This window comes from Boleophthalmus pectinirostris, unplaced genomic scaffold (genome assembly GCF_026225935.1).
Source record: "Boleophthalmus pectinirostris isolate CB_2022bp ecotype Guang Dong unplaced genomic scaffold, ASM2622593v1 HiC_scaffold_19, whole genome shotgun sequence".
Lineage (NCBI taxonomy): Eukaryota > Metazoa > Chordata > Actinopteri > Gobiiformes > Gobiidae > Boleophthalmus > Boleophthalmus pectinirostris.
The window spans coordinates 25,153,652-25,165,286 of NW_026571140.1; the positions used below are offsets into that span (position 1 = coordinate 25,153,652).

Genomic DNA, 11,635 nt, shown 5'->3' on the forward strand with positions numbered 1-11,635 from the left:
ATAATTTATTGTCCTCAAAGGGAAATTTGTCTTGACTTGGCAACATTTGATCACTTATTTTCAATCGTAACTTGGACAATATGTTCAACTGCCCTCTGCTTTTGACCCATCCGTCAGTAGGAGGCTGTGTAGCACCTGGAGACCCTTCTCCTGATCTTACGCTATGCTTCCTCAGGACTATCTGGTTGGAGGATTAACTTACTGTAGCATGTAATTATCTTCTTTTTATATATAATCTCTGTCCAATTGTAACATGCATTAAATTATCAGTACAGTTCAAAAGCCACTGCTCATGTGACTGTTTGGATAAAGAGAGCGGGTGAAGTCATAGAGTATCCTTCGCAAATGCCAAAATAAATTAAAATGACTGCACACTAAAGAAATCTGCTATGGTATTCTATAATGGAGCACTCTTGTGAAAAAGCCATTTACTAAATAAGACCAGTGTTCTTGAGTCTCATTTTGTACAATAAATGGTCGTCATTTCCATTAAGACCCGTGAGAGGGCTTAAATTCACACAGAGGAGAGGCATGTGTTTATGGTCAGACATTTTTACAGGGATCCTCCATCTTCCTCCTGTTCCATCCCTTACAGCCCCCTGGGTCCCTCGATTTCATTAAAGTCTCATTGAGAAGCTCGCCATTATAACACTGTACAATTTGCCGTGACAACATGAAGACTAAACAAGGAGGCAATCATCATTCATCTCCTCCATACAGATACAGAGGAAACGACTGGACCAAAGCAAGCACAATAGGCCCAGTTGTTTCATAGACTCTATCTTTTTCAATATCACTTCATCTCATGTTTGCAAATCTTTTATTTTTACTCTTAAAGAGGTGTCATGTGTCAATTGCTGTCTTCCTTTTATAAACAGGAGAAAAATGAATTATTTATTAACAAAGCATCAACTCTTTCCAATTAATTGCAGACAAAAAAGACAAAAGCAAGTCATTTCAATTGATCCTAAAAAGCTATTTTGTAACAGGGGGCCTTTGTAGAGCGTTGCTTGGTGACGCCGGTGTAGTGAACGGAGGGGGGAGGGGAGAGAGAGAGTCCTAGCTGGGTCCAGTGTAGCCTTGTCATTCACCCACATGATGAAAAGCTTCCTGAACCTAAGCTAATAAGGAGATTGGAGAGAGTGTGCTGGGGACAGAAGAAGAAGGAGGAAAAAAAACACCAAAGAGATAATATTTAGAAGGAAAAAAGAAAAAAGCAAATTCTTGGACAGGCCACCGATTTAGCAGGTCTGCAGGGAGTCAGGCACAACATAAGCACCCAGTGGCGAGCTCACACAAATGCTTGTCAAGCTAAAATAAAAAGTGAATTTATGAAAGGAGGCGGATAAGAAGGTGGTTGGGTTTAATGAAAGACAATAGAAAGGCTTCGTCATCGTACATCACAAAACAGAGTTGAAGTGAGGGATGGGATGAGGGGGAGTAACGCTGCAATAACGATCTTAGAAATACAAAGAGGATATAAACAAACATGAGTATTAGTTACAGTCTTTTTTAAGAAATTCTTCAATGTTTTGGCTATTTCTGTCAAAGAGATGACTTCACTCAGAATTATTTATGTTCATATCTGAGTTTTGGGCCCAGTGGTACACCCAGGAAGATAAAACAAGCCACAGCAGGAGACTATTTATAAAAGATCAAAATCCCGTTGACCTAATCATACTTGTATTTGGTACCAAAGTGGAAATATTCATAAAGTGTATTTTTATCTATAGACTTAAAAGTATTAATTAGGCCAGTCATGATAACAAATTTTGAACTGCGATGTATTGCTGAATAGACACAATTACCCAAGAGCAGATTTAAGCCACAAAAAGTATTCTAAATCTACAATATTGTTAAAAAATCATGAGCTGCAATAAAGAAACAGCAGAATGAAACACTTATTATTTAGTCTGCATCTCCAACGAGTGATAGAAGTTATGTATTCAACATTTTACGGCTTAAATCTCATCATATGACCAGAAAATAACCAAAAATGTCCCAGTAGTGCAAAGAAAATGTGCAAATGATAAATAATGACCGCAAAATATACTGTTGCAACTTTCATGTATTGACAGTCCTAGTATTCAGGTTATTATGAAAATACCAAACACCTCTCAAATTAAACAGGAAGTTACATCAATCAGTGGGCACCTTCAGTGATGTTATTACCAACCATACAGGGACACAGGGACACAGAGACACAGGGATAATACAGGGACACTTTACAGTCACAAGTTCATTCCTCATGACTCCCTTTGAAGGGTCTCTGGAGTATTGTTCCACAGTGAGAGCTCCTCTGGCCAGACTCCATTAAGAGAAACACTGTATCATTATAACAAGAGCTCCCTGTTCAATGCCGTCCAAAACTACTGGCCGGCACGCTTCCAAAGGTCAAAGGCCAAGGGTCAAACTCTGATCTTCAGTAATCTGTCAGGCCTCTGCTAATCAATACAAGAAGCTCACAGGATCTATATGAGCAGCCAAATGCAATCATTATAACATGGATGAGTTGAACTTGGCCAATGAGTCAAATAAGAGACAGTAATCAGTTTTGACATGTAAAAAGTGCAGATTGCTAAGGGTAAATCAATGCATACAATCTTGCAATACAATGCACTATAGAAAACACTGAAAAAGAAATACAGTACATCGTGTACAAGTAAAGTACAGTATGCAGAATGGGTTTGTTGAGCATAATGGAGTTTTATATTGATTCAGCTTGAACACAAATGTGTTAAAGTAGTGGATAGAGCTGACCTTTGAGAGAAAGTCCCTTCAGGGGGTCCTAAAAGGTTGCATGTGTTTGACAGCAGCAGCCCTGAACACAAGTGACTTCTCCCCTCGGTCAGTGAGGCGTCGTGCTAACCTCTCCTCCCACTGGGTGGAAAAGCCTTATTGGCTACAACAGCACAGCAGTGTGCTGACTACACACAGCTCAGGGATCAACAGGCTTCACTCAACCATTGTCCATCACTGTGTAAGAAAATATATAAAAGTGGGGCTCTACAAAGTCTTAAGTCAGCACTGCACGCAACAGCCTGATATCAATAAAGCTGAGCTGCAGAGCGCAGCATGTCCACAGAGGGCTGTGAGTCCATGATGACTTTAATTTAGAGAGCGCTGAGACAGCCTCTGCATGTGTGTGCCACCACAAAAGAGACACTAAAGCTCGAGTGGACCGGGGAGGATTGTCTCCTACATGAGAAATGCAGCCTAATGAGCCTGGACACAATGCTGAGAAGGAGATGCTCAAACAGAATGACTTCAAACTGGAGACTTTAGTCAAGCCACAGATTATTTCTGTTGATGCCTTTGAAAATATCTTTGGATAATGCCCTCACACATAACAGTTTCAAGCTCAGTGTGAGCACTTGTTAATGTACAACGCAAAGGCCAGAGCTAGTCTGTTGAAGACATGGGATTTGAGTTAGGTCCCATCCTGTGGGTACATTTGCCAAACACCTTACCACTGTGCAAAAAATCAAAGACCAGATGGCCCTACGATGAGACACGGACTACCTCTGGTCCCTAAAGTTGAAATGTAGTGTTTGCATGAACCGTGCACATGATTCTTAACAGTTCTGGAGCAGTTATTACTTACTTGCTGCCTGTACGCGGGCCTTGCGGCTTACTACGAGCCCAAAGGAATTCTGGGCCATGCATTCGTAGTCGCCCTCATCAGACGTGCCGTCAGATTTGGTCTTGAGGAAGTGGGCGATGAGGAGAGAGCCATTGATGAAGATGGTGTGCTCCTGGTCCTGAGGCAGCAGCAGACCGTTGTGCCTCCAGAGGGTGGTGATGGGGGGAATGCCCACCACCTGACAGTGCAGCATCAAGGGCTGCTCCTGCACCGCGATGATGTCACTGGGCTCCAGCGTGAAGGACAGCTCCGCTTCACAAGTCACGCCTGCAACACACAAACACATCAGACACTGGATGTAATGTGATTTCACTACAGTTTCATTAAATTCAAATTTACCATGAAGATCTGGAAGAACATACTGAGCAATTTTTACCTTAATCACACCCAAGTATCATTTGGTACCTATCTTAAAAAGTATGTTGTGTCCTTGCCAAGACACTTCACTCACCTTGCCTAGTATGAAAGTGGTACATGGATGAGTGAATGGTGGTGGTCAGAGGGACCCATGGTGCAGATTGGCAGCTTCCTACCCCAGGGCAGCGGTGGCTACAGCAGGTTACCACTACCAAGTATGGAACGAATGAACAATGACAACAGTGTAGGGAGAGGCTTTCTCGAGCCCGTAAAGTGCAACACAAGTGTTAGGTATTATTTTGGTTATTAAATATTCTAAACCATATTTGTTCATCCCTGTTTTTTATAAAGCAGAGCAGGACAAAGGTGTTTCTTTTGCTTACCTCTGAACAAACTGACTTCATGTCATATCACAGTGAGCTAGCTCTTCTGGCTAATGAATTAAAAGGCCTGACTGAGCTACCTCCAGGCTACAGGCACCAGGGAATACATGGTCTATAGATCTATGCACCATGAGTATACTGAATGTACCTATATAGTGAACACATGCATGGCTCTGTCTAACTGTAGCATCCATCTGGGATTTCCTATTTGAACAAAGCAGCACTCAAAAGCTTTTAAGTGCTCAAAGTTAAATTTCTAATGGTCTAATTGTCTTATTTCTGGTTTCAGGGGAGCCCAAGACAATAAATAGTGGATGTAAACACGTTGACCTAGCTTGGTACTATAAAAGAGGGGCTTAGCGGGCTGTGGGCATATCGTGTTACAACTGCTGATGGACTAAGCACTACCAGTCGCTGCCCCAGGCCCAGGAATCTGGTGGGACGGAGGGGGGCGAGGGGGGCAGGGGTCAGAAAAGAGGACCTCCCGCTCCATCCCTCAAATTCCTGCCCCAGAAAGACTCCCCCTCTGTAGGTGAAGACAAGGAGTGCATTGACACACTCCCCTGGATCACAAATGGTCCCTAATGCAAAGAAACATTTCCACTCCTCTCATTTTGATCTGTATCCCTTCATTAGTCTCTCCATTTTTCCTCCTCTTCTTCTTCACTCAGCGAGCAGCAAAGTAGCCAGGGGACTAAGGAAAAAAATCAGGGCTACCACTTAAAAGCAAGAGGTATTTAACCCTTAAGTCACCGGCTATGCAAAAAAAAATTTGTTACAGGGTCTTCTTTTTGCATTAAGTCATCAGACCTACACTTATCTAGCACCCTACATACAATATTACTGAGGGTATTATTAAGGGCCCATATTATGCATTTTCTGATCTATGTTATAATGTTGTTTCCTCATCAAAAACATGTTTAACAGACTCTGCATGTTTAAGCTTGTGATGTGTCTACTGAACATTCATGACATCACAAGGTGGAACAAAGCATTTTGTGCTTTGGAGATGTAGACAGACTAATAATAGGGTGATGAAATGTGTGAATGAAACAAAACACAACATGACTCAAGTCAATCAGTCAATTTTGTGCAGTATAGGACCTATAGGATGGTCATTTAACAGTTAATCAGAGCAACCTACTATTAATGTCATGTAATGTAATGTAATATGCATAATGTAATAATCAATATGCTTTTTTTGTGTGAGCACCGAGCTTGGGAAAGTGAAAATGGTGATGACAGGAGGCCATCTTGAGAAAAACCTATGACAAATTAATTATGTAAATTACTGACAGATGAGGGGCAGATGGTTTGCTTTGGCCCCAGTGAGAAAATGCCAGGAAAGAGTAAAGTGGGTATTCACAATAAAAAATTTAAACACGACATTTTGAATCAAAATATGCACTCAGTATTGACAATTCAGTGGTTCAGTATAAGAGGCTATGACGCTAAAAGATAATGATCAATGCTATCAAGCTCTATCTAACATGTTTTAGAGTACCACTGATAAACTGGTATCACAGCATCTCAGATTTGTATGCCCCACTTTATGTTTTAATCAAGATCGAAATTCAGTCATTTCTAATCAGTTATATACATAGGTCTACAGCCAATCCTCTGTCAGTAAAAGCATGTGGTTTTCAGAGTTTAGCCTTGTAGGAAGCGAGAGAGAGAGAGAGAGAGAGAGAGAGAGAGAGAGAGAGAGAGAGAGAGCTCTCATCCAGTCCTCCACTTCTTCACTTCTCAGTGCTATTCCACATTTTATGTAACCCTCTAACAAGATGAAGGGTGAAGGTTACAAACAAGCTCAGGTCACAACATAGATAATTATTTTGAACACTTCTTTCTCTGGTTGAAAAGATAGACTGAACATCAATACAGGAGGAAATAGCACATTATTTTAATGAGCCAGAGTTTAAGGTTAATGTATTTAAAAGTAAGGACACATAAGACTGGATCTGTAAAATGTAGACACGTCACTGTAGAAATGTGTGCCTATTAAGGATTAAATGAACTGTAACCGCAATATAACTAAAAATCGTGTCTTAATGTGTTTAAAACCTTGTTATAAAAAAATTCTGTGATGCATTTTTACTGACACTAGGGGACCTTGTTAGTTTTGTATTTTGCTTACATTATGATTTATGTATTTTCTTTTGTATTTCGATGGTGACACAAGTTACTAAATAATGATTTGAAAAAATGCATGGATTGTATTAGCTAAGCCGATTCTTATATTAGCTAAGCAGTTAATATATCTTTTGTCAAATTGTAAGATTGTTGGATGTGCTTAAAATATGGACTCAAAACATAATGTTATTAGAACATAAATTGCAATCATTATCTTATCTTAATGCTTGTCAGAAAAACACAGCTACATATTTTCATATCGTTGTTCAATCCTACTACCTACATGTTACAGACTTTTATGGTTGTCGAATAGGACTGGTCAGAGGATGGGAGTGTGCGGCTCTGGCCCTGACGTATACTAGCCGAGGTGTGACTGGTGGTGTGTCTCTATTGGCTGTATTGAGGTTTAGTGGTGCTGCAGTATTGTAAAGCAGGGCTCACTCACAACAGAAGCTCAGCACAGACAAACACATGTTTATAGCCAGAGGCATCCCACAAGAGCAAGAGCAAGAAGAGAGTGACTGACACAATGTGATAATCCATGGATCATGTGGTGCAAATGCTGTCAGGCTCAAATACAGTTATCAGAGCTACTGTATGTTTCTCCACTAATAGCCTACTGTACTGATGACACTGCCAGAGGCTCTATCTGAAGTTCCAACTACATTTGAAGTAGCATTGGAAATTAGGAAAGTCATGAATTAAAGTTTTTATGTGACAATTGTGTGAGAATTGTAGGGAGTCTTTTCCCATCCACAGTTATGTCAGAAGGAATGTCCTAATTTAAAGAGCCCATATTACACTATTTTCTGATATATGTTATAATGTTGTTTCCTCATTAAAACTACCCAGAGTCATGTTTTGTTTCATTCACACAGGTTTAACACGCAGACCCTCCATATTTAGGCTGTGTTCTTCTCTCAAAATGAAAACGCTCTGTTCCCGCTTGTGATGTCATGCCATATCACAGCAGATGCTCCACTGTTTTTAAACTACATACAGCTTCACAATAATTATTTGAATAATTTCATCCCTGGAATTGCCCATTTCTTACTGAGCGAAAGGTAAAAAGTAACTGTTCATTGAAAAATACCACTTAATGACATCACAAGGTGGAAGAAAGCATTTTGAGATGTCGACAAACTAATTATGCAGGATTACTCAAACATGTGTGAATGAAACAATTCACAATGATTGACACCACCATTCCTCACCATTCCTAAACTGTAACCAGTTTATAAAATCCTTTTGCAGTAAAGACTGAATTGAAATAACTTTATTCTTGTGATTATTATTTTTTAGTTATGGATGGATGGAAAATTTCATTGACAGGAAAAAAATATTTGTATATGAAACAAACAAGCAAATATAGAAATGAATGATCAATAACTGATATTTGAACTGGCAATAAGCAACAAATCCATGGATTATAACGCTCAAATCTGGGCACTTATCTTTACATTTGTGGAATATAGTACTGTCTTGGTAGAGGTATGTTCTTTCTTATCTACAACTGAAGATACATATGACAAGTTCTAATAAATGTAGACAGATAGATAGACTGCACAACGCCTGACATGTGCTCAAGTCTTGGTGAAAGTTATCATGATGACAATGTTTCTTAGAATATATTCATAAAGTTTCTGATTAATGATTGAAGAAAAATGTTCCTTATACTTTTCTTCCAAGGACAAAAATGCAATGTGTGGCAATGAAGTCAAAGGAGGAAGACTCATAATTTCAATACACTACATTCTTTCAAAGGTCTGCAGATTGAAGTTTGAGCCTGATGCATGAGTTTCAAATGAAAACCTACTGCTCCACACACAACATGAGTAATGACTTTTTAGGGGGTATAGGTAAGGCAGGGATTACCAAGTATCCCCCAGAAAAGGGTCTTCAGAACATATGCACGGATAAAGTTGCAAATGTCTCTTCACATCAAACGCTCATGGATCACTGTCACCAATACCAATGAGCTTCTGAGTGGAGCTGCAATCCTCTTTTTATCAACCTGAGATGTCAACTTAAAAAGCAATCTTTGTTCGATCAAGAGCAGATAACGGTTTCTATTTGATGAATGTTCTGCCAGCTAACTACTTAAAAACATTAAAAGCACGTGATCTGGATTTGAAATCAGTTCAAAAGCAATAAAAGATGTCAATCACAAAATGCTCTATGTTATAAACTTACAGATCAAGCATAACAGTAGGATCCCTGACTGTTGTCATATAATAATGTTACGTCTAGTCATATGTGAACTAAATTAAGCATTGCCTGTATTGGATTTTTGAACGTGTCCTGATGATTGATACTTTCCATTTTCTGATCTGTGCTATAATGTTGTTTCCTCATCAAAACAAACCTGGAGTTGTGTTTTGTTTTATTCACACATGTTTAACACACAAATTCTGCATATTTAGGATGAGTTCTTCTCTCAAACAGAAAACACTCAGTTCCACCTTGTGATGTCATGTGATAATACATGCAGTGCCCCACTGTGTATTTAAACTCCATACACCTTCACTGGAATCATTTGGATGATTTCAGCCCTGGAATTGTCAATCTATACTGAACAAAAGTAAAAAATGTAGCAGTTCACTTGAAAACTACAACTACATAGCATCACAAGGTGGAATGGAGCATTTTGAGCTGGGGAGATATAGACAGAATAATAATACAGGATTACTCAATCATATGTGAAAGAAACTAAACATGACTCCAGGTATGTTTTTGATTAGATAACATTATAACACGGCATAAAGCTCACAAGGGTCAATTTTACGTAATACCTTTAAAATGTGCGATTTATCTGCAAAATAAACTAAGAAAATTATGTACTGAAAACAATAAGAAGTAAATCTGTTTGAATAACTTGTATTAAAAGTTTAGCTGAAACGCAAACTTCAAACATCCTAAAACTAAATATGTGCAAAACGGAGAATTAAGTGACTGAACTAGTGGAAACCCTTGAAGTGCACACAAAGCAGTCTTTTTAATGAGGTCTATAGATGATAGTGTCCGTTTGCAGATGCTTAGACACTAAAGCCGGGTCATTGAAAGCATACAGTGCCCTCAGATGAGCGCTTTCCTCTCAGATTCCTCAGTGATCTAGTGCACTTTGGCGAGATTGAACTCTTGAGTGTGAGAGATCTTAATGCCGATAGTCCCGCTCTTTTTCTCACTAACTCCGACTTGAATGTCATAAAAGTGGTTTTATCCCCACTGAATCTAATCTCAGAGGAAGATGAGCACTTAAAAGAGATTCATTTTATAAAAAGGGGCTCATCACAAAGCGCTGAGCCTCGAAACATGTTACGGACCACTGTGTACTATCCTTTATTAGACCAGTGGGGGCTTTTGTCAGTCTCTGCGGGCTATACCCTTTGCAAATACTCAATACTCCCTCTGCTTTTCAATTCAAGGGGCCACAAACATGAGAAAATATCCTGTGCTCACGAGGAATAAAAGATGAAAAATAGTGCCGGACAAAAGGGCCAGTGTTGACATTTCATCTGCACAGATATACGCCCCAGCAGGCAATATGAAAGTACTTAGATTAACCAGAACTGTCATCTCTCACAGCTGTGCACTGGTGACAGAATTCCCATAGCCTAATATACAGCAAAACCCATGTATCAGCCTTAAAACTGCACATGAAACCAAACCCACATAAATAAGAAAAACTTTTGGAGGAATATGTGTAGCTATAATGTTTTTAAATTGATGTTGTGGCAAGTTGGCTGTGTCAATCTTGGTCTACTGTGCCCACACATTTGTGATACTTATGTCAATAATACAATCAAAACACATGTTCAAATTTGGTGTCAAAGTCAGGGTAACTCCTCTTGGTAGTTTTGCTACTTACTTTGAATTGAGTATTACCATTTACACTTTGTTAACATAATCTATTGCGATGTGTGATCTACTGTGTTCAATAATTTTCCTTATGGATCAATAAAGTCTGAGTCTAGGTCTAACTCATGTCTAAACTGGTAATACATGAATATTTTAATTTATATTGCTATTCCATTACACTTCAGTTATCTACATACAGGTTAATTTTGCAACACACCACAATGTTTTCTTTTGGCAAACTAAAATATCTGAAATAAAGTAGATTATCTGTCATAATTCCAAAACTTCATAATGAGCCTTTTATTTTATCATCAAACGTGCCGATATTGCAAATGAATGTACTTTGGCACCTGTTTAGCATCTTTATAAAAACAATGTACAGATCAAGGAAAGCTCAGCTCTACTACTATTTTACTACGACACACGTGCCTGAAATGTGTTTACACCCAAAAAATAAAAGTAGCACTGCAGACCCACGTGCGAGTATTGCTGTTACGCCCCCTTACAAACCTTATCTCTTCTACTATATCCAATTTAACACTAACTACAAAGCTTCCCCCTCAGTGTCCACTGTGCCCCACAAGCTTCAAACGCACCGCTCAGACTATAGGCAGCAGAGGGGCCAAGTTCAGGGTTATAGTGGACAGCAATGCACACTTTTGTTCCACCGCAGCGTGCACCCAGCTCCGGCAAGAGACCACCAATCTTACCGCGGTGCTCCTCTACCCATCGTCCCACTTTGCACCAAGTTAAACGCACTGTACCACTTACCTATTAAAGCGTTCAGGAGTATTCCCCAAAAGCATAACACAAGGCGGCGGTGCCTTGTGGATGCCATTTAAACAAACACCTCACCACAGAAATATCCAAGCAAAATAACGTGAGGTTAAAAACGTGTAGTAGCGGGACGAGTAAAAATGAAATAAAAGCACGTATCCGGCTTTAGATATCACATTTCCAAGCTAACGCGCTACAGTTTGGAGGTTCACTGGGGTCGAACAAGCTTTCGCCATTTTAGCCATCTATCAGGAATTTGTCAGCATCCCAGCTCTGCCTCGGTCTCTCCTTCTCACTCTGCTGGTTCCCAAAGCCAGCCTCCACATCCGTCCGCGCCTCTCTCTCTCTCTCTCACTCTCTCTCTCTCTCTCTCTCTCTCTTTCTCTCCCTCTCTCACAAACTCAATACGCGCTCGGAACAAAAGAGCCGACTGCTGACTACTTGTACCTTTACGCATGAGAAGCCTGCAAAAACATTTCAGCGT

The 11,635-nt window shown here is 39.7% G+C and overlaps 1 protein-coding gene across 1 annotated transcript in view; it reads right to left on the reverse strand.

Moving 5' to 3' along the window:
* igdcc3 (immunoglobulin superfamily, DCC subclass, member 3) overlaps positions 1-11,212 on the reverse strand; it is a 74,003-nt gene extending 62,791 nt beyond the window's left edge. Inside the window, exons 1-2 of the mRNA XM_020938980.2 lie at positions 11,146-11,212; positions 3,605-3,910 (exon numbers count right to left, since the gene is read on the reverse strand). Coding sequence (XP_020794639.1) covers positions 3,605-3,910; positions 11,146-11,212 — 373 coding nt within the window. The remainder of the gene's footprint in view (positions 1-3,604; positions 3,911-11,145) is intronic.
* Positions 11,213-11,635: the final 423 nt, after the last annotated feature.